This window comes from Chelon labrosus, assembly GCF_963514085.1.
Source record: "Chelon labrosus genome assembly, chromosome: 9".
NCBI lineage: Eukaryota > Metazoa > Chordata > Actinopteri > Mugiliformes > Mugilidae > Chelon > Chelon labrosus.
The window spans coordinates 14,482,292-14,506,166 of record NC_140359.1 but is presented as its reverse complement, the minus strand read 5'-3'; the positions used below and the strand labels follow the sequence as shown (position 1 = coordinate 14,506,166).

General features: G+C 43.7%; 1 protein-coding gene across 1 annotated transcript; it reads left to right on the top strand.

Moving 5' to 3' along the window:
* Positions 1-3,796: 3,796 nt before the first annotated feature.
* Positions 3,797-23,083, top strand: sv2ca (synaptic vesicle glycoprotein 2Ca; the record flags this gene model as incomplete). The annotated part of the gene is made up of 12 exons (XM_084551631.1): positions 3,797-4,388; positions 12,338-12,518; positions 13,354-13,505; positions 18,406-18,539; positions 19,014-19,103; positions 20,390-20,500; positions 20,627-20,715; positions 21,113-21,277; positions 21,694-21,827; positions 21,984-22,190; positions 22,287-22,446; positions 22,536-23,083. The coding sequence occupies 12 exons, from the start codon at positions 3,797-3,799 to the stop codon at positions 22,717-22,719; spliced, it is 2,199 nt and encodes a 732-aa protein (XP_084407757.1). The 3' UTR covers positions 22,720-23,083.
* Positions 23,084-23,875: the final 792 nt, after the last annotated feature.

Genomic DNA, 23,875 nt, shown 5'->3' with positions numbered 1-23,875 from the left:
TGAAGGCTGTGAGATCATGTATTTGCAAAGGAGAGCAGCTGAATTATCAGGGTAGAAATAAATGCACACCTCTGGACACATGCGTTGTTTTATTATATCAATCTCATGTAGAATATTCAGACTATAAGATACATTACATATGAGCAGAAAATACCATTGTCTGTAGATAAGCTTGGCTGAGGACTGACGGCAATCAGTATATTTATAATTTTTCCCCTTCATGAGTGGAAAGGCAAATATCAGCCTACTGCAGCTCCACTGTGCACACACAGATATAATATGTATCTGTGTGATGTAACAATGGCATTGCTTGTAATTACATGGTTACTTTTACCCCTCTAACATGTCCCTTGCTAAGCTATAGTTTTATTACACACATGAGGAAGTTTTTTTTTTTTAATATATATACGCACCCGTTGTCCTCTCTTCTCCCTCCACGCAGTCAGTAATGGCTTCAGTGTCTGATGAAATCTCCCAACCCAAGACGTCCCGGGTTGGTTGGATTCTGCCTTCCAGATGAGGTCATGGGCTCTCTCTCTCTCTCTCTCCGTTTTGATGAGATTACATGCGGCTCTGCCCACTTAGAGATTGGACCTGCTTTTTTCTGATGCTAATAGAACAGTCCACGCGTCACGCCACGGTGCTTACGCATGCCTTTGAAAGGGCAGGACACGGACAAGTGGAACCTGACTGAGACGGAGAGCATTTGTGACTCCTGTTGGGTTGGGGACAATAAACACATTCATTATAGCATTTATTCCACAAAGAATAGTTATGGTTTATAAGAAAGAGAGGGATACCACATACCTCTTTTTGTTTTTTTTACATTTCATTACATATACTTTCTGTCCGGACTTAACTACAGAAAGGACGGTATTGATTTTCCTTCAGTTTCAAGTATTTGTCACTAGAAGTTGTGGGTCAAGCAACTTGAAATTCATTAGTTTTTTTTTTTTTTCCTTATTAGCCACCCGCTGACCCATGCCAGTCTGTTTGGTGCCTGCTGGACTCCGGGTAGATTAGCACCGCTGACATCAATCCATTGCTTGTGGGAAAACCTCATAGTGCTGATAAGGAGTCTTTTTATTACCATTGTCTTCATTACTATGTCATTTGGTGTCATTTATATATTTCCTCCTGTTAAAATGCCCATTTCTGGGTTCATTACTGTTAACTAATGCTTCACGATAAGCAACAAGAGAGCGGCGAAATTGTACAGACTCTGCAAATTTACATCCATTTTTCCATACTTCCCAAATGGGTTGTCTTTAATTGGGTGCACAAATCTCTTGCAACTCCAGTCTCTTAATTTGTGTTTGTGCCCGTGCACATTACGAGGAAATTTAAGGCCAACTTATACTTGACCTAGAGTTTTTTTTTTTTTTTTTTAGTATTTTAAAGAGGTTGAAGCAAAGCAGGGCCACCATCCATCATGCAGACAGAGAGTATCGCCAGAGCAAGGCCTATTTTAAGCCACCCTTACATGGTTCAGACCAGTGGTACTCACACTGTATTAACTCAGCTCAATGATTGAGGACGGTTATGCCCTGGTACAGAGTGTGACTATAACTTCCTTCTGTTCCACTACATTTCCCTATGTACTAGCCTACTATAAGTAGAAATATACTTAAACAAATGTTGAGAGTGTCTGGTCATTTTGAAAGAAAGTAATGTAATTTGAACATGGATAATGAAGCAAAGAAGTTGCATTGAAAACACTTTGGAGAAATGTATGAATACTGTATATTCATCTTTTTATAATGGGTGGCATGTCGACTGATATTGATTAAGGCTTGGGGGATTGAGGGATGTAACTGTGAGTCTGCTATGGTCATGTGCACAGGAGAACATGAGAAACAAGCATCACTGGCAACAACATGTGCCTAAGTGAGATCCTGAATACAAAGCAAAAAATAAAATGCTACGTGGTAGAGGTTGCCTAAAAAAAAAGGCAAAGACTGGTCTGTTTGGCAGCGCTGGTCGTTGCTGAGTATGACTGTGATTGCTCCCGCGGCTCGGGCTGTCTGCGCTGCCGGGTTCTCGTCACCTGCGGTCAGGTGAGGTTGGCCTCCGGTGTGCTCTGGCGTCCTCTGAGCATCATCACCACTGACAGCGTGCTTCACCATACACTCCATTGACTCTCTGACAGGCAGGCTCCACTAGTATATGCGGCCTCTGCTTTGTTGCCGGCGCTCATTTAAAGTTAAAAAAAAAAGATGTGTGATAGATAAGGTTACCACAGATGTTACTCTACAATGGAATTCAAAATGAACTTCATTTAAAGGTGCAGTCCACACAAAGCTACGACAATCCTGCAAGAGAAAAAAATCAAGTTAACGCTTTTGGACAAACAAGCTGATTGCTAAACGGCTGTCATATCTGAAATGATCACTCTATGTGTAAAGGAGTGTGCTAATAACCACAGAAGTCATCCAATGAGCCAAAAGGGATTAGTAGAGTCACCTTGAATCAGCAGTGTCATTTTGCCCAGTAAAATTGCATTATGGGAGCTGGAGCTGGCCCTGTGATTTGTGTTCTCCTGACAAGGCTTCAGTGTTCATTAGAGGCTGTGGTGAGCAGCTCTTAGACTCTGGGGAGCCGCACACACTGGACAACCCTGACCATGCCCACCCTGCTCACATAAATATATTATAATATATCATATTATAATATATTTATAGGAAGTTTAGGATCTCCAAATTTAAATCTGATTGGATTTGATACTTCGTGTTTGATTACCGGTGGCTGTGTATCTGTGATAGCTGGATTAAACAGGCCAGACTGCGCCTGCGGAGCACTCACATGAAATGGTGTTACATCATTTGCACCGTTAAGCCGGGGTCTCCCTCCCACCGCCATTGGTCTGCCAAGATCGGAAAGGGCTTCCCCACCCATGCTGTGTGCATGCACACTCACATGTATGCACGGCATGGTCAGAGAGATTCTGGAAATCTATTCATTCGTGCCTTTTGCAAGTATCTGTGACTTGTTATATGTGTTATATGGACTACGCAGAATTAGCAGCCTTAGAGGATAGCGTGTGTTTCTCCTAAGCGCCCGCGCCCTGTGTCTTTGTGGCCATACCTCCTTTCTTCCTTCCTTTGCATGAATTAAATATGACAGTGCCGTTCCAGCTCGATCGTCACTCCCATTACAATGAACCAGCTATTTATTGGGGGCAAATTGATTTTGGGCTTAGCCTTGTTTATTAGCTCCAGTTCCTCAGACGCTGGTCATGAGTCAGCAGATTCGGCATCCCCGTTTAATATAATCTTCTTTTCAAAGGTAAGGCTAGCTCATGAAATATACAACAAAGAGAGTGCCTCTGGAAATTAAATGTTTGTTTTGAATAAAAAAAAACTGAGAAAAAACAAATTATTAAAATGCCTTGGAGAATGTTGAGTGAAAAGGATTAAAGTAGGTACTTTCTGTTAGTGAGGTGTCAACTGTTCGTCTTATGGCTATAGGAGACAGATGAGTTACGGGCAGTGTGTGATGAACATCTCCCCGTGTCTGACTTCCTTTCTCTCTTCTTTCTCTTATTCATCTGTCTCTTGCTCACCCTTCCCCCATGTTTTTCAGCCTGGCCGATGATTGCCACAGCCATTGTGGGTTATCTCCTGTGGTGACAGCAGACTCAAGAGTTTTCTTCCCCGCTGCATCTGAAGACCCACTGATCTCACCATTCCTCCAATCTCTCTATCAGCTTACATTCACCCCTCTTTCCCTTCTTCCCTCATTCTCCTACTTCCAACTATTCTCTGAACCCCTGTGAAGACCTACCAGTGGAGCCAGAATGGAGGACACTTACAATAACAGGACTTCCCTAGTTAAGGGGGCCAAGGACATGGTCAAGGAGGCCAAGCGGCATACGGCAAAGAAAGTCAACAAGGTGGTGGACCGTGCCACAGATGAGTACTCATCTCACCACAACTACAGCCGGTTCCAGGATGAGGAGGACGAAGACGCGGACGTCTACCGGAACCCCCCAAGGCAGGATGGAGAGGGCTACAATGAGAATGAAGAGGGCTCCAGCGACGCCACAGAGGGCCACGATGATGAAGATGAAATGTACGAAGGGGAATACCAGGGGATCCCCTCAGACAAGAAGCGCAAGGAGGGCCAGGTGGCGCTGGGACAGCCGATGTCAGATGCCACAAGGGACCGTAGCGAGCTGGAGCAGGAGAGGCAGGCTGATGAGGAGGAGCTGGCCCAGCAGTACGAGCTGATCATCCAGGAGTGTGGCCACGGGAAGTTCCAGTGGCAGCTGTTTCTGGTGCTCGGGCTGGCGCTCATGTCAGATGGGGTGGAGGTGTTTGTGGTGGGCTTTGTCCTGCCCAGCGCAGAGACAGACATGTGCGTGCCCGACTCCAGGTCAGGATGGCTAGGTAAGAACCCTGCATGTGTTTGTGTGCGAGCATTAATCTACTTACTGGAAATTATGCAGTTCACTCATTAATAATTAAAGCTGAGCCTGATATGTTTGTATTATACAAGTCACAGCTATGACTTTTGGCCTGGCTTTGATTAGCTTTCATTAGATGGAACCTTTATCAACGTATTTAATTTAATTGTGGGACTGTAAAATTTACATATGCACAAAACAGAAAAGCCTGTATTAAAAACTGGAGGTGCAGAGTGTCAAAGATATGTGTTTGGAGGTTGGGAATAATGAAAAGATGTGTAGCTGCATTCCGGGAATGGTAGGATCAAGTGATACTTGACTCGTGCTTGGCCCTGAAAGTGTGGATATCCTGGCCTCTGCTCTTTAGATTTTAAACTTTTTATTTTAAATTATTTTTTTCTCTCCAAGTCCAACAAACACTGTGAGCCACTAGAGAGCTCCTTTAGGTTGCAATTACTGGTCCAATTAAAGCGTTACATTATTCTATTTAAGCAAAACAAGCTGGGAAATAGAAATGTAGAATCAGAATTGTTTTGTCATAAAATATGTTCTGCTATAGCAGAAAATAATTTAAATTGGTTTGTCTTGAAGGGGAACTACTGTTTTGTACAACCTTGACTTTATTTCTGGCATAAAATACGATTGTTTACTCACCCATATAACTTTTGTGTAATTTGTAGTCGTTTGGGAGATAATTAGATCTGGGTAGTGGAAGTGACTGGGGCACCGAAACGCAGCCTCTAAATAACGCATTATCTGCCGCAAAACTCGTTCATTTCACCAATATTTTCTTATTATACACTGGTGCTATTCCCCGTTGAGTTAGATTGACCTACAGACCCCGGATGATGTCTTCTGACCTGGATGATGTCATCTCTGAGCGCCACCCGTGACGGTCGGCTTGTTTACCTGTAATTTGATACTGCTAGTTTTATTCAGATGATGATTCTGAGGTTGTGGACGAACCATAGCAGTAGCAGTAGCCGGATGATGATAACAGGTAACTCCGGACTCAATGGGGAACAGCACTAGCATACGATAACAAAATATTGGTGAAATTAACGAGTTTTGCGGCAGATAATGCGTTATTTAGAGGCTGCATTTCGGTGCCCCAGTCACTCCCACTATATGGACATACGCAGATCTAAATATCTCCCAAACGACTGCAAATTACACAAAAGTTATATGGGTGAGTAAACGATGGTATTTTATGCCAGAAATAAGGTCCAAGTTGTAAAAAAACAGTAGTTCCCCTTTAATTGTGCAGCATTACAGCGTTTTACATATTGAATCAGATAAAAAAGCATGGAGGACAAAAGGATCGTCCAAAAGACTTTCTGTGGAGTATTGCTACTGTTGAAAATAGGATTAGCTCAGTGCATCTGTGCTATGCACGTCATGCTTCATCCTATAGCGGTGTTTCACATGGATGAGGTGTTCCGTTCGACTGGTCTCCGTGTCAAGATTAAGAGGGTAGCAAGTATTCCCGGTGTGCTTTGCGGGCTAAGGTGGAGTCTCAGCGGTCCCGGTAGCTGCAGGTGTGTAATCCATCACCACAGAGCTGCGTAAGGGGGCTGACTCACTGTGTGCCAGTACTTGAACGGAGACAACATTAAATCAGGCGCACAGCCCTTTAGATAATAACTGCCACAGCGAGACAAACCAATACATCAACTTCACGGCAGCGTCTGATTTATACGGTAGGGCCTCTTATGAAGGTAATGAAGGTTGAGACAGAAAGTTTGAAAATCTGGATTACAGCGAGTAAATGTTCAAACAAATGTTTAAGGCATGCAGTTGACTGTTATTGCAACATATCTACAAGACGGTCTATCTTGCAAGCAAAACTCGCTGCCGTCTGGCATGCTGCACCTTCATTTTTCTATTTCCAAGTATCCATGTAAACTCCTCCCTTCCTCCCTACCCAAGCAAAGTCCTGCAGGCATTAATGCTCTACGCTCTGCTTCTCCTTGTTCGTGACTCCATCCCTCACCCTCTGTCCCTCCCTCTCACCCTCCCATTCTATGTGCCTCTCTTTTCTTTTCCCATCCTCCCTCCTCCCCCCGTTCTCCTTTCTCCTGCTGATTGCCCCGAGGCTCCTCCCCGTCGAGGTGAACATGATTGGTGTGTATGTGTGCGTAAAGCCTACATGATTGCTATGACCTTGTTGGTATCCATTTGGAGTTTGCCACACTAATTACAGTTGATTATAGCCAACAGAAAGGAAGGGAGTCCGTGTTTTACAGGTGCCATGGCAATATTTGGCTGTGTTTTAGTGCAGGAATTAACAGACACTTAGATAAACGAGATTTCTCGTGTTTTAGATAACTTGTATTTAACCAAGCGGTGGCTTTGCAGTAACATAAACACTTCATATTGGTTATGGCAGTGGGAATTAAAAATAGGCTTCAATGGGCCCAGGGACCAAAGTGCTCACCTTTGCACAGACCCAGGTTCAGTTTTAGCATCAGTTTTAGCCTGGTTGTATGATAAGCTATGACAACTACTAAATTAAACAGTGAGGAAACCAAGCAAGTTTTCATTGAGCTTCAGTTGTGGTTGGTTATGGGTGCATGAAAGGTACCGTTATCTTAGTGTGGGTCTTACTGTGACCTTTGCACGTCCTGGAGACAATGTGTGTTTGCATGTACTCACATTTATGCACTGTCAACACCTGCTGTAATTCAGCACGCTCTTTGTAGTTAAGGATATGTGGTTAGACAAACTTGATTTATTCATCTAACTATTAAAAAAAAAGTCCATTATCTTTGCCATGTACAGTAGGCATGTAAACACAGCCTTATGACAGATATCACGACACGTTTAATTAATGTATTCACAAAAATCACGTTCAAAGTTGTAAGATTTCTTATTTCAGTGGCTGCAACCGATCCACTACTGAGGAAAAATATGCTGGATTGGCAAAATTGGATGCAATGCACTTCTGCACAGCAGCGGGCTATCTACATCAAATTACACACACTAAAACTACGTTTTTACCATGGTGGATTTAAATTATACTTACTGAGCGATTGCCTTTGCCATGCTGTTGAGTGTAATGATGCTAAGTCAACAAAATAACTTTAGCTAAATCGTAGCTTCCCCTCTACCCTGTCAGCAGCCGGTCTCTCCGGTCTTGGAGCTGCAATTTTCTTCGGGTAAAAGCACTTTGGTGTACGATTTCTTGTTTATAGCACTGCCTTCTGCTTGGCAGTAGTCTTTGCAAACACTGTGGTCTGCAAGAAGCAGCGTAAGGACGGCAGTGGTTTCATCCATCTGTAGCACAATTAACCACAACTTCAGCACGTCCCTGTCCCTGTAAGGCAGTCTGTGAAAGCTTTGTGGAGTGTTGCCCTACATTTTGGTGAAAGCTATATGCTCTCGGTACTTCCGTACACAAAATCAGTGGCATCACTCCACTCTCCCCATGTGTGTCTCCCTGCCGACTCAACTCCTGTGTTCATATCAAGACTTATTATGATTAATGTTACATGTTAGACACACGTCTTTCTTGGTGGGGACCCTCTCAGCGAGTTTGTCAATCACTTAGATACTTAACAATCTGAGTCTGTCTGTCTACAATATTACAATGTCAAAGTTATCCTTAGACTCCAAAACAAACACTAACTCAACATGTATGCAGAGCTGAAAATCCATTTGAAGGGTTGAACTCATTTGAAAGATTTCAGCAACCGGCATATAAAAATTACACCCCAAGTTAACAAAAAAAAAACAATAAATACTAAATAAATTACGAGTCAAACAAACATTTGAATCACGTCATTCAGAAAACAGCCATTTGTGGTTTGATCAGTTCCACCAGAGCTGGACTTCTTCGTAGTTGCACTGTGCAGCCCCATTAGCCACAGAACAGACAGAGACAGGGGCCTAGTGCACGGACTGAGCTTAGTGTAATGGGATAATGCAGTATGAAAAACACAAAGGCCTGAATAGGATGGATGAGTGAAAAGCTGATTCGATTGCTGAATTGAATTTGGTCCCACTAGTATCCCGCTCTCGTAGGAATCTTTACATTAGAATTACTGTACGTCGGAGTGAAAGATGGAGTGATGGGCTGGGAGGCGGTAAAATACTCTAAATATGTTAAACAGGCGTGGACGGCGTGGGGTAGAAGCAGGAGGGAAGAGAGGCGCTGTGAGACACAAGTTAGAGAGTAGTAATTGGAAGAGAGGTGTGGGTGGACGTGAGCAGAGAGGTGGAGACTGGTGGTATTTGGTATACCAACAATGTGAGGGAGAGGCTTAGCCATCATCTCAGGCACAACAGACAAAGGGAACACATCACCCTATCATTACTCGTTTGTTCTCTTGGGTTGTCTGTTCTGCCGCTGAAACTCCCCTCATTTTTCCCTCTGACTCTCAACTCGGCTCTCCTCGCTTTCATTTAACAGCCAGCTCTCCTTTTCTGCTGTCGACAGGTCCCCCCCCCCCTCCTTTTTTGTTTCTGCTCTTCTTTATCTCCTTCTTCTTTTCGTCCTCATCTGATCCTTGGTACCTTTTTCTTTCCCCGTGTCCCAACTTCGCTCTTTGCTTCCTCTCGGCCTGCGACTCCGCAGCACTTCTCCCTCTTTGTCTCTTTTCATTTCCTATCGTGCTCTGACTCTTTCTCCCTGTCTGTGTGCGCCAGCTGGCAGGCTGTGTGGGGCTGCGTGGTCCAGGGGCAGCTGAGCATGGCTAAACTGCAGCAAGATCGCAGCGTCACTGCAGAGATTACACTACTTGAATAGTGCAGCTAGCTCCACAATGTGTGGGAGAATGTTTTTTTTTGTGCGAGGGTGGAAAGAGGAAGTGTTTGATGGACCAAACCTGCTGTCAGCAGCAGTATCAGCCACAACTAAACCATGTCTAAACGCACACTCTTATCAGAGCTACATTGCATCACTGTATTTCACACCAATTACCACAGTCTTTAATGTTAATGAAGGTTGGATCGTCACTGATGCTGAGTGAGTCATTTCAAACGATGCACCCTAAGCCCTACAAAAGGATACTTTCCATATAGAGTCCATTGAAATCCTGCCCCCACTGATGTGACTTAAATATGACAAAAAGCAACAATCTCTTTTTCTGCGGAGGTGGCAGAAGACAGAGGCACGAATCCGATCAAACTGACACGATGTAGTGCAAATGTGATTACACGGTGCTCAGAGGAAAGGAGCTGTTGACAGTGGAGCGAAAGGGAAAACTAAGGCAAGTACTGTAAATGAGAGGAGAGGAGAGGAGAGAGCAACAGAAGTGTAGAAGTGAGAGAAAAGGAAATTCTTAGAGCTTAGAGAAAACAAAAATGCTCAAAAGGGGACGAGAGCTGAGGTAAAAGAGGAAAAAGAGATAAAAAGTTGCTGCATCGTGGGCCAGACGCATGCGTTACATTATCATCACTATTAATCAAACAGGAGGTGTGTTTCGTCCAGCGCTGAAACGGTTTGCACCGCTGAGAGCGACAAGCATCAAAGCATGAAATCAGCGAAGAGGTCTTGATGCAGCTCAGCGCTCCCAGGGCTCTCGGGGGGCTCCTTGGTTTGTGACAAGGCAGAAAACACAGCACCGGGGCCTTCCCCATCCTCCCCTCCTCACTCTCCTTTTCTCACCCTATCTGGCACCTTACTGAACTCCCCTCCCTCATTACACTTGTCCCTCATTTGTTACTCCCTCCGTTGCTTTAGCGGTTGTATCTTCTCTCCATCCCGTACACTTCCACCTTTTAATTCCTGCATTAGATGCATGCAGTTCTAGACAGCAACAAAATCCTTTAGTTGCCTAAACAAGCAACTGTAGAATTCGCTGCAGAGTCGCAACGCGTTAGGAGGCGCATTAGTTAGTTAGTCACAGATGCTGCTCGTGGTAATGGCTTCTTTGGAATCTGAAAACCACAGAAAATATTACTCTGAAAGGTTATGTGTGATTCCTAAACGAAATAGAATGACCTCTTAAGAAAAAGGGCACGCAATTCTGCTCAAGCGTGCACCATAAATTTTAAACACGACAAGTTAATTCTACAGAAAGCCCATATTGTTAGAGGACGTCTGTGCTATTTTTACATCGTATTACTCTTCAGCTCCCTTTTGCCGGTGCGGGCGCTGCTGACGTCATGCTCAAAGATACTGTGGAGCAAGTCCGACAGAACGTCGATAAAATTCATTACGCAATTGGCCGTCCTCTGAGAGATGTTCCTCATTAGTTAACAGTTTCATTGCTATTACAGGAACCGGCATTTGCTTTATCTGTTTTGTGCCAACTTCAAACCCCAAACAAAAGTTTATGAAGGCCTCTGGATGTTTGGATGGGAGGCCAGTGGGTGTTTGTCTGTGCAACGTACTGTATATCTATCATGTCTTTAATAAAGCAAATGTGAACTTCCGTTAAATATGGAGCTGAATTTATGGTGCCTACGGGAGAGTATCTAGATGACTGTCAAATGTGACCAATAGCTCGGTTTTGACCCCCGAAGTGAAAGAGTCATAGGGATATCTGCTCACAGAGCAGCTGAGTGCAGACATTACACAACAGAAAGGAAATGCATCTCGCAGATTGCAGATTACTGAAATGGGATGAATGAAGATTACGGCCGAGTCGTATCGCTTCATATGTGACTGCAACTTGCACACCTTCTACGTTTTGTGTGGAATAACCAACACAAATTATGTCTATTAACCAGGTAATTGTGCACGAATATGCCCAGATATCAATGAAGACAACGCATTACCGTAATATATTATCTGTTACTAAAAAATGCTGCTGATCAGCGTGAATTAAAACGACAAGGAGAGGTGTTTTTAAAAAGTGAGAAAGGCCCAGCAGACGTTGCGTGTCTGTGCAAGCCGCCAACGCCACAGTTCCACATGCAACACAGACCCAGTAGCACTAATAACAGCTCCTCTCCTCGGGGCAGGATCATGATAATCAGTGAGAGAAATCAATGCTGTTTTGTTGGAGCATTGATCCCGTTTGTGATGACGAAGATTAAACCGAGAGCAGAGGGCCCCTTTTGTAAAGTCACCCCGCATTACCGTTCACATTTGTCTCGTCATTGATCGGAGCCTGTTTTACACACTGTATTTACTCATCAGTGTTAGATTGCGTTACGGGTGCCGAGGGTAATCCGACTGGGCTTCAGTGTCCTCGGTCAGAGCTCTGATTTTTAGGATCCAGTCCACAGTAGCGGGGATGCTGCACAACTTTAAAGCAGAACATATCACTACCTTCTTGTCGGTGTGAAACGAGATAGTCTAAATCTAATCTTAACAATAAAAGATCAGACACACAGTCTTCTCCAATACATAGTGTTGTTATAGAGTGTGATTCAACGTAAGTACCTCTAACTCACTTCAGCTTTTTACCCTCAGAGGACTATTTAGAGGACACCTGATTTGGCTTGTTTTGACTGCCTAGGGTAAGATCCTTCCGAAGTGTTGCTCCATTCACTTTACATTCACTTAATAAACTGTGATATAAGAAATAAAAACTCATAGATTTAATCTTGTCGCAAGAGGAAGGCACAATCTGCTGTTTGATATATATAATAAAAAAAGGCTCACTAACAGCTGAGAAGTGTCTGATCATTTCTGTGGTTGCACATCTCTAATTATGATATGATGCTGAGGCCTTGACCAATATTTTTCTATTAACCAAGGCCACTTACATGTGAGAAGAGATGCTCATTAAAGCTTCTGAAAGCCTTACTACGCAACTACCGGAGAACAAAATGGAGGGGATATCCAATAGAAGTTTGAGCTTAAAGAAATCACTGTTTCTTTATAAGTTCATTAAATGGTGTACTGCACATGCACGGGCGATGAGATAAATGTTGGAAAAGTCCTAAGTAACGAATCACAGCACACAGACATTCAGGAATATTTGGATGGGTGCTCCATTAAGGCGAACAACACTCATGCCCCCCTTCTCCTCCTTCCAGGCAGCGTCGTGTACCTGGGCATGATGGTCGGGGCGTTCTTCTGGGGAGGGATGTCTGACAAAGTGGGCCGCAGACAGTGCCTCCTCATCTGCATGTCCACGAATGGCTTCTTCGCCTTCCTGTCGTCTTTCGTCCAGGGATACGGCCTCTTCCTTCTCTGCCGTCTCGTCGCGGGATTCGGGTAAGTCTGACGAGGCGGGGGTCGCTTTGAGGCCAGTGTGTAGTCGTGCAGTCAGACGTGGGGAGGGTCACGTTATCGGTCCCAAATCAAAGTGTGCGTCGGTGACAAAGAGAAATAATTAATCACTGCGAGGCAAAATCCGTGAGTGTTTCTGTCTCTCCTAATTATTACTCCCTCGGTTGACATCCACTGAATAATTGTTGAAGTTGTTGAAAAGAGATGAAAGCCATTTTCCTTAATGAATACTTAAAGCCAGTTTCCCTCTCACTGCTCCACGGAAACTTTGCAGGTTTGATTATCTTACTGCAGAGGGCTTCCTTTTCTGCTAAAAGCAGTTTTCTACGGCTGCGAATACAGTTAATGACCAGTGCTTAGGTTGCTACAGCCAATGTCACTCTCACTCCATAACACAACCTCTAATATATCCTGTCTATTCTTGCTTCCTCAGAATGTTTAAAAATAACCAGAGATATGTTGTCAAGTGCGATTTATTACGATCTCCTCTTTGGCAGCACAAGTGTTCCTTTAAGAGCTAATTTAGTAATTGCATCTGCATCGTTCTCCCAGAAGACCTTCAGTGTAATTGAAAAGATTGTCCATACCGCCAATGTGACCCGTGTTCCTGAGTCATGAGGAGCTGGCACTAAGGATTTCCGTTATGTTTCGGGAGGATATGCTTATTGTGCTGCTTTCTTCTGCTTAATTGCCTTCGATTCACCACGTTTTCAACAGAAAACAACCCCCAAAATAAACAGTTTACAGGGGAAATAGACCGAATGAAGTTCTACGAGGAGTCATTTTATTAATTGCAAATGAATTCTCTGGTTTCTTGCAGGATAGGAGGTGCCGTGCCCATAGTTTTCTCCTTCTTTGCAGAGGTGTTGTCCAGGGAGAAAAGAGGAGAACACCTCAGCTGGCTCTGCATGTTCTGGATGATTGGAGAGATCTATGCATCTGCCATGGCCTGGGCCATCATACCCCACTATGGTGAGTTTACCATATTGACTGACGCTCACCAGTCTGGGCCAGCTTGGCTCGACGGTGGGTCACGATTTATTTATCACGGACTGAAGCTACGCTAAAGGAGAAAGAACAACAGACTGGTGGGAAGACTCAGGATGCCTTAATCCTTAAATTGAATGCGGAAGGACTCTGACAAAGTCTGCCAATTATGCGAAGTAAAAAAAAAAAAAAACTTTAACAGGATTAAATTCACTGATAGGATGCTTGCAAATATGACTTTATGCTAAGCTCTTGGCTGCAGTAACTAAACTGTAAAGCTTCCCCACCGATCACGGCTTAAGGTGCCAATTTTTTCCTGCCATGTGAATCAATCACTTAATAGCTGTGAGAGGGTGTAAACTGGCGGAGGCAGAGGTTAAGAGATTAACGTATGCACAGATACCATAGAGTAGGAAAGGGTGAGGGTAGGCCCGTTGGGAGAGGAAGGTGTGATTTATGACAAAGGTGCATTAGATGTTAACTGCACTGATCATGCAAAGTAACAAAACAAAGCTTTCCTCCTATCCTCTTGATGGATCCATTTAGTTTCTTCCACCCATTTTTTTTTTTTTTACCCTGCTTTCCTTTCCTCTTCCTCTTCCTGCCACCCCTCTCCTCCTGTTTTGTACTCTCCCCATCTCTCTGTCTGACTCTGTCCTTCCCTTTATTACCTCTCCTCTCTCTCTTCATTCTCTGTCTCCGCAGAGTGTTCTTCTTGATCAAGCATAATTAGGTTTTTCTCCTTGCTCTAATAGGACAAAGCTACATCTAGAGGTGATTTATGGCCAGACCATGCTTTAGCCAACCTGTGACGTCAGTAAGAGAGACAGTATGGGTGTGTGTGTCTGTGTGTAGGTTGCCGCAAGTAGCTTGGGTGATGTTTTACTGCTGCTGCAGACGCAGACAGGTCTTCTTCAAGGGAAATTGAAGACAATAACATCTGACACTGGGAGAGGTCATTTGAGTTGAGAACGCACACACACACACACACACACACATGCACACACACGCACAGAGGCAATCTAGTGGAGTTTCTCAGTTGTCTTAATGCTACTCAAAAAAGCAAACACACATGAACGACTGCACACACTGCTGTATATACGCTGATGACATGGATGTACGGAAGCACACTGGTGACGGACTCGCAAAGCTCTCTGAGTCCAGAGCGAGTGTCCATGAGTAAACTCCACTGTCAGATCTGTTGATATCGTATTGAAGGGACAGTAGTGGCCTTACTTTGCTCCCATTCTCTCTGATAGTCACTCCCACTCGGCCTCTCTATCTGAGAGGGAACTACGTGTCTTGCATGCGTACTCCCAACGCTCGCTAGTGGTTTTTATGTTTTCCCTAAAGTGCTGCAGTGCCTTCAACCCACAGTACTGTGATGTGTGGGCAAAAAGCCTCCTGCAGAGACACCTTTGTGTCTTTCTGTGCGAGCATGGAGGTGTAAATGATCGGTTATGATACAAGTGCCTCAGCACTGACGTTTAATGCACTATTAGAGCTCCCATTTATCATCTCCACTCGCTGACTCCTAATGTCTCCCAGAAGCCCCCTGCCAGACTCGCAGCTGGAGCCCTGAAGGAGGCCTGCTCGGCACAGATCCTCGTCACGCTGACGGGGGAGTTTGAGGAGTTCACTTGCTGCCAAGCAGGATCACCAGAGTAACCTCATTAGGCACTGCTCTGATCTGCAGATAAAAGTTTAAAGATGACCAGTGGACTCCACTCCGCAAGGTTCATGTATCAAGTCATCCAGGTCATGGTGGAAACAGAACAACACTAGTCTCACACCTTGAATCTATTTATCTATCTCCAGAGACTTGGGCAATTATGTACATAATCTCTGTAATGAGATTTCCAGTAGCAACACACTCCCTGTGAAACGCTAACCCTGAGGGCCAGGAAGTAATGCTACATTTCTATAGAAAAGGCAATCACTGCTGAACAACGCCTTCTCTATCTCCCTTCCTCTCTCTCTCTTTGTGTCACTCTTGATGTACACACACTTACAGAGAGACTGGAAAATAAATAGAGGGGCTCAGAGAAAGTGTTGATGCTAACAAGCGAAACGTTTTGTGCAGAAGTCGTTGTTCTTGCTGCCCTGGAGTGTGACACTGAGCAAAACTCAATCGCATACTCATTGTTAATTGTCCCACATATAAGATGCAAAAACCTCCCACAGGATTTCAAGGTACAATGTAATTATTGTATGGTATAGGCTATCTAATAATAAATGTTTTAATGCATAATAGCTGCTTTTGCTGCTTAAGCTTCACAGCGCCTCTTCCTTTTTGGCGATACTGAGACATTTTCCTCTTGTCTCTTTGGAATCCGTTCACACCTCTTATGACAGATGCCTACACCCTTTGAAAATGCTTGTTTTTAGCAGGTTGACAAGCACGGCTGTCAAAGCTGGATTTTAATATGCTGCGGGATTAATTCCAAAGCAGCCTTTTTTTTCTGGCGTAACCATTAGCATTAACCCCCTCCCCACCCAGTGACTCCCCTCCTACGCCCGTTGATGGATAATGGTGCTATTCCCTTTGGAGCAGTATCTCCGTGAGGCACGATCTGGGGGGAGACGTGGGAGGTCACGACGAGCGCGGCAAACATTCTGTGCTCTCTGCCAAAAAGAATCTAAAAACACGAGGCAGATGAGAGCACAAAAACACAAGCCTGTATAGACAGTACATCAAAACAGGTCCTTGTGTTACTGTTTACATACATCAGGTCTTCTTTTATGGGTCACCACCAGCGTTCCTTACAGTAACTTTTTCTATTTTTCTTTACCATAAAAATACTATACAGCAAAGACTCACTTACATTTGGTGAGACTAAACCTTCATCCACAAATTTAATGAAACTGAAAGCATGACTTCTTGTACTAAACAGGCATCTGCCAGAAGGATGTATAATTTTGTACGTGTAATTACTTGCGTGCATGTGCGTGTGGGATAATGACACAGAATTATATAGTGTCAGTGTATGGATATTCATGTTATCAATTTCTTTGTGGGTTTTTTTCTGTCTGCATCGGTGTGCATTTCCCTCGTGTGTGTGTGTGTGAGAGAGAGAGAGAGAGATAGAGGAAGCATGTTACAATGATTAATGAGTCTGGAAGACTGCCTCTGGGCTGAGATCAGGTGCAACAAGATTTAACTTAGCTGAAAACACTCAATTCTATTCCTACACATTCAATTAACCCGTCCCTGTGCACTTCTCCCTGCTTCCCTCTGCAGAGCCATTCATCACTGAGCTTACACGTCACTCTCCTCCGGCCGTCGGGCGCTCCCATTTACATCTTTTATTCGAAAAACCTCTTTATGTTTGCACTTTGAGAATCACACTTAACATTTAGAATCGGCCTTTCTGCTGAAGTAGTCCCCACTCTAATGGTGATATGGTAGCAGTATGCGCGCCACATCTAATGTTATTAACTCACTGCTTCCTCGAAGCATTTATTCAAGACCTATAAAGCACTCCTATGCTTTTATCATGCCCTAATGAGTTCAGAATCACCTCAGTAGTTATCTGCAGGCTTCAAATAGCACATAAGGAGTTAGTTTATAATTCAGCTGTGAAATATTGGCTAGTCTACAACTAAAAAGTTTAGCTATAGTGATTTTCCCTGCTGAGAAATAATTCATTGACAGGATGACTTCAGTGTTTCCGTTGTCCATCTGTATCAGTAAATAATGTAAACGTTACGTTAAAGAGAACTTCAACTCTGAATTAACTTCAAAACATGTCTAGTTTCAAAGAAGTGCAATACCAATTAGGAGAGCTTGTGAACTTGAAAGGGGTCTATGATTTCCGAGCTTTCAGATTAAACTGCCAGAGATCTAAAGAAACTAAAGCATCTTTTAAATCCTTGCAGTTCAGGAAAATGTTCCTACCTTTAAAAATAAACCGTTCAACAAACGGTACATATAACAAGTATATGTTGTATTATATCTGCTATTCTGGCATCCAGAACAACGTTACTGCAGTGAGTTCTTTTTCATTTGAGCATTAATGTGGGTATTAGTATGCATTAAAGGCAACTTGGACCTTATTTCTGGCATAAAATACGATTTTTTACTCACTCATATAACTTTGGTGTCATTTGAAGTCCTTCGGAGGATATTTAAATCTGCGTATATCCATATAGTGGGAGTGACTGGGGCACCGAAACGCTGTAAATAACGCATTATCTGCCGCTAGACTTGTTCATTTCACCAATACTTTGTTATGACACGCTAGTGCTATGATGGACGTCCTTACCGTTTTGAGCCAGAGTAAACGGATGAGGAGCTTGTTAAAGGACGATGCGGAAGCAGAGAGAGGAACAGCTGGCCAAAGAACAATAAACCGCTGCACGTCCGCGAATAGATAACAGGTAACTCCGGACTCAAGGGGGAATAGCACTAGCGTATCATAACAAAATATTGGTGAAATGAACGAGTTTCGCAGCAGACAGTGCGTTATTTAGAGGCTGCGTTTCGGTGCCCCAGTCACTCCCACTATATGGACAAACGCGGATCTAAATATCGTCCGAATGAAATGACACCAACGGTATATGGATGAGTTAACGAGTTTTATGTCAGAAATAAGGTCCAGGTTGTAAAAAACGGTAATTCCCCTGTAAGTAATCTGATAATGTGTGTGTTATGTGAATGATTTATTGTTTTCTCTCAGTTTTAACATGGTGTGATGTGCCAAATAGATTTAGTATATTTGGTTTATTCACCTCACAAGACAAGTATACAGCTTTGGAAAAATACACCTCAAGAAACTGCAATTGCATGGAGCACTTATTCAAACACGCTTGCTTAGTATCCTGCCATGTCATCCATCTTCATGCGACCTGATCCATGCGGTCCACTGCGTGTGACTGTTTGCAGGTTGGAGCTTCAGTATGGGTTCAGCGTACCAGTTCCACAGTTGGAGGGTGTTTGTCGTCGTCTGCGCACTGCCCTGCGTTTGTGCAGTGGTGGCACTCACATTCATGCCTGAGAGCCCCAGGTTCTACCTTGAGGTAAACAGATCTTTCTGAATTCTCAACAAATATTCAGACTAAACCTGTTCCAGCCTCCCCTAAGTGTATCTTCAAGAATGCCTTGTCATGGCGCTGCATCATTGTCCTCTCCTGTTAGTGCTTATCAGTTTTACATTCAGCATCTGCCAGACAAATTGAGAGTGCTTGGACATTTCCCAGCACATATTTAATCAGACGGAAACAGTGTGAGTCATTCCCATCTCTTGGAAGACGCCTTCCATGTACCTGGAAAATGAAAACCCGGAGATGTGTGACAGTAACGCTGCAGGATATTCATGACTCACCATTGTCGTGACTTTCATGATTTGATCTTGTAGAAATAAAAGGTTCACATATAAGTACAGTAAATATGAAAGTGGGTGTTAAACTGCACCTCAGTAAGTGAGACAGGTGTTGATCCCATAAATCCTCTGTGCCATCTTCTCTCTTTCTCTCGCATTCCTTTACTGTCAGGTGGGGAAGCATGATGAAGCCTGGATGATCCTCAAACAGATCCACGACACCAACATGAGAGCGCGTGGGCAACCGGAGAAAGTCTTCACCGTGAGTGTTTGTTTCTGCAATGCACCGTCTTGGCTGGGTTCCCTGATGCTTAAGGAAGCAAAGAAGCTTATATTCTGCCACCACTGGGACAGGTTTTAACACTTTCACTGTGCAGGATCACATCTGAATTATGAAGCTTCTGAAAGCTGTTTTGTGTCATTCAGGCTTATTTGCTGCGTGAGCCGCACTTTGGAAAAGCCTCTTAGTCAACACGTGTTCCTTGAATTGATCGTATACTGTCCTACACGCTGCTTATTTTCATCTTTTTTTTTATTCTGATTTGATTTTCTTCGAATGCATATACGGGCGGCACAGTGGTTAGCACTGATGCCTCAAAGTGAGAAGATCCCGGGTTCGAATCCATGGGCCGACTGGGCCTTTCTGTGTAGAGTTTGCATGTTCTCCCTGTGTCTGCGTGGGTTCTCTCCAGGTACTCCGGCTTCCTCCCACCGTCCAAATTAAGTAATTAATGAGAGCTGTGATTCTAAATTGGCCGTAGATGTGAATGTGAATGGTTGTCTGTCTCTCTGTGTTGGCCCTGCGATAGACTGGCGACCTGTCCAGGGTGTACCTCGCCTCTCGCCCGATGACAGCTGGGATAGGCTCCAGCAGACCGAAAGTTACAGAAGTTACAGAAAATGAATCAATGAATGAATGAATGCATATTCACGATCAGCCATAACATTAAAACCACTGACAAGATTAAATAACATTGACCATCTTGTGACAATTCAGTGTTCTGCTGGGAAACTTTTGGACCTTGTACCACCCACCTAGACCAGACCAGACACCACCATAGCAATGACGCTCCTTGATGGCAGCAGCCATCCCCAACAGGATGTAGCCTGACACAGACACACACACAAAAACGGTTTAGGAACAACTTAAAAAACATGAAAAACTGATCAAGTACCTGTTGGATGCACTGGGACAAGCCTGATCCACAGAGGCCCCTCCCCTCAACCCATAGGACCCAAAGGCCCCCACTAACAACATTCTGTTGCCAGACATCACAGGACACCCTCAGAAGGCCCATGTCCATTCTCTGATGAGTCACAACTGTTTTGGAGGCAAAAGGGAGACCTACACAATATTAGGGAGGAGGTCATAATGTTGTGGCTGATCGGTGTATAGCTGTATTTTGAGTTGTGTGGGGATAAAAGGGAAAGTCTTGAGTTTAAGTAATAAATAAACATTGCATTGAGTGAAGACTAAACTGATTGTATAACACTATAAATGTAATTGTTGTACTGTACTGTGCTATTAATACTTTACTTTACTTCCAGGTAAACAGGATCAAAACTCCCAGACAGCTCGATGAATTGGTTGAAATGGAGTCAGAGTCTGGCAACCCAGTTTCCAAGGCATTCTTTAGGATAAAGGCTGAAATACACGGGGTAAATAATTTTTTTAATTATTTAACTACAACAGATTTTCAGTCGTTATTTTTTCTTATTTTGTGCTTTTATCTACTGCCCCAATTTCAAATGTTCTTTGGTAATAGGTGTCTTGTCTCTTTTTAGATCTATGTGAACCTTATGAAGTGCTTCAACTACCCTATGCGAGAAAACACGATGCGACTGGCCATAGTGTGGTTCACATTGTCTTTTGGGTGAGATTATTTTCTGAGGTCATTTTTTTGTTATAGAAAAAACAACAACAAAAAGAAGCGACACATTTCTTCAGTCATATAATGGCTCCAGGGATTCAGACATGTGGCCACATCATTTTTTTGTGCCATTTTGATCTCTCTCTGCTGTTCAGAGGTTGCACGGTCTCGAAATCAATCACAGTCCGTGGATCAATACTGTTTCAGTGGTGTCTCTGTGGGTGCGTAGATAGGAGGGAAAGCATTTAGAGATAAAACAAAAACAACCAGAAAAAGAAAAATACTGGTCCCTGCTTCTCTGTGCCTCTATATCCACTGTTTTGCCAGATCTCAGTCCAAAATCAGCAATCTTCAGTGTAATCAGTTGATTCTTGTCATGCTGATATCCATCTTATTGCAGGTATTACGGTTTGTCAGTCTGGTTCCCTGATGTCATCAAACACCTTCAGGCAGATGACTATGCCTCCAAGGTGATGATCCGCACCAACGAACGCACTGAAGGCTTCACCTTTAACTTCACCCTGGAGAACCAGATACACAAAAACGGCCTCTTCGTTAATGACCAGTAAGACCAGCTTACTCACATGGATGCAAAATGAGCAGATAACTATACATGCATGTGAAGGTCCAGTATGTGGGATTTAGTGACATCCAGAGGTAAATGTTGAAGATTACACCCAACTAAAAGCAACTTCAGCTTCTGCTTCTAAGTGTGCAGGAAAACCAAGGCTGTCTCTAGAGTCGGGTTTTAGTTTGTAGAAACATGACGAAGCAACATGGACGGGCTCCATGGAAGACGAAGGGCTAAACTAACAAAAATGCAACAATTCATAGTTACAAGTTATCCCACGCTAATGAAAACACAGTTATGAATGTTAAACATTTCATCCCCAAAATCCTACATATTGGACCTTTAAACTTGGACATTTTTATACCATGCAAATAAGTTGCTACATGCAGGTAAACTGACCTGTTCTTCAGATTCATCAATATGAAGTTGAAGTCCGTCACCTTCGTGGACTCCACCTTTCGTAACTGCTACTTTGACGATGTGACGTCGGTGGGCTCTTTTTTCCGTAACTGCACTATCATTGACGGATTCTTCTTCAACACAGGTAAGACTATTAAAGGCTCTTCAACTCATGCTTTGACACGAGCACGCAGCTTCAGTTGTGTTTTTGTCATTTTTGATTGGCAGTTCCACCCAGTTCAATCGTGTCACGATAACGTTTAGCCTCATACTTTCCATTTCTGTTGCATTCTTTGGGCAGATATTGATGAATCCAAGCTGGTAGATGGCACAGAGGTCATCAATAGCACCTTCACCCACAACAAGACGGGATGCCAGATGACCTTTGATGATGACTACAGTGCCTACTGGGTTTACTTCATCAACTTCTTGGGGACTCTGGCTGTTCTACCTGGCAACATTGTGTCCGCCCTTCTCATGGACAAAATTGGGCGTTTGTCCATGTTAGGTAAGAATTAGGGATAAAGTCAGGGCTCATGTTTGATTCCCAGTATGGATGTTGCATCCATCACTTCAATCAGTTGTGCACATGTTTCTCCATCAGGTGGCTCCATGGTCCTTTCAGGCATCAGCTGCTTCTTCTTGTGGTTTGGCACTAGTGAGTCTATGATGATTTTCATGTTGTGCCTTTACAACGGCCTGAGTATCTCTGCCTGGAACTCCCTGGATGTGGTCACTACTGAGTCCTTCCCTACAGTCAGGAGGTGAGGGGACAAACATTTCCTATACATTCAAAAGGCAGACATACAGATATAGGTTGTTCATTTCCTCTTTCCGGTGTTTTTCTCTTCAGGGGAACAGGCTTTGGCTTCTGCAACGCTCTGTGTAAGCTGGCCGCAGTCCTCGGAAACCTGATTTTTGGTTCCCTCGTCGGCATCACAAAGGCCATCCCTATCCTCATGGCCTCGTCTGTGCTCGTTGGAGGAGGACTGGTTGCACTCCGGTTGCCTGACACGCGGGCGAATGTCCTCATGTAACGCCAGTGCAGCGTTTGTCTCCTGGGATAAAACCTGAATGGGTGAGTCCTAGAGGACGCCCAGCGAGTATTTGGAGTAAGGAGTGCAAGTGGCTTGGTTCATACATATCTTATTATTAGTCACATTTTTAATATAACTCAAGTAAGATAGCAACCCACCTGTTCACAGCGTATTTCATCAAACAAATCACATCCTTGTGAGGCAATTATGAGCTCAGCCTGTTTATATAATAGTTGTCTGTTGGTTTCATGTGACCAAGATGAGAATTCGCCTAAGTTTTGGTGCGCAGGCTTTGGCAGAGTTGAACTTTCCAGCTGCAGTCACCTGGAGACGCTGCACGGTTAAAGTTCAAGGCTTTTAATATTGATACAGTCTTATTAAGACACGGCAGATGGGAAGGGAAGTGAAAAACAAGCTGTAATGAGCACAGCCAACCTGCTGTGTGACGACGCAGGGAATAGATGATCAGACAGAGCGGACTCATGACACAGCTGTATGGCAGCTGGCTTGCCCACAGGACCCACGCGCAGAACACGAGACATGTGTGTGGAAAGTCAGAAAACAGGAACACGTAAAAAGCCACATGCATATACGTGACACACACATATACACACACTTTTTTCCACTATACAGCTGTGTCATACTCTACACACAATAGTGCATTTTAATCCACATGACATCTGCAGCCTTTTCACAAAGTAGATAATTTACAAAGGATACCAAGCCCTTTGCATTACCTACCCAAACAAGAATCAAAAGGCCATACTGAAATACTGTATTTTACTGTTCCAATAATTGTATGTTACGCTGAATCTGAGGATGCTATTTTTAGTATATTCTGTCTTATTGTGGAAGTTGGAACGATGACTTTTTCATTTTGCCTAAATGTTGTTATTCCACGCCCCCTTCCATGTCGCGTTAAAGGCTCACTGAAGAGCTCTCCTTCTCGTTCAGCTTTGTGTTGTATCCTGCTTGTGGCAGTGACATGTCCTGCTGCTTCCTTTCAAACATACTGAATGGCCTTTTTAAATGTGCCTCTCCTTGACTGGAGCAGTCTGCCCATAGTCATGTGCTGTCCAACGGTTATACTCAACAGACAGAAACAGAACAGGGAGTAAATAGATAAAAGAGTAATCTAATTTTTTTCTTGTATATA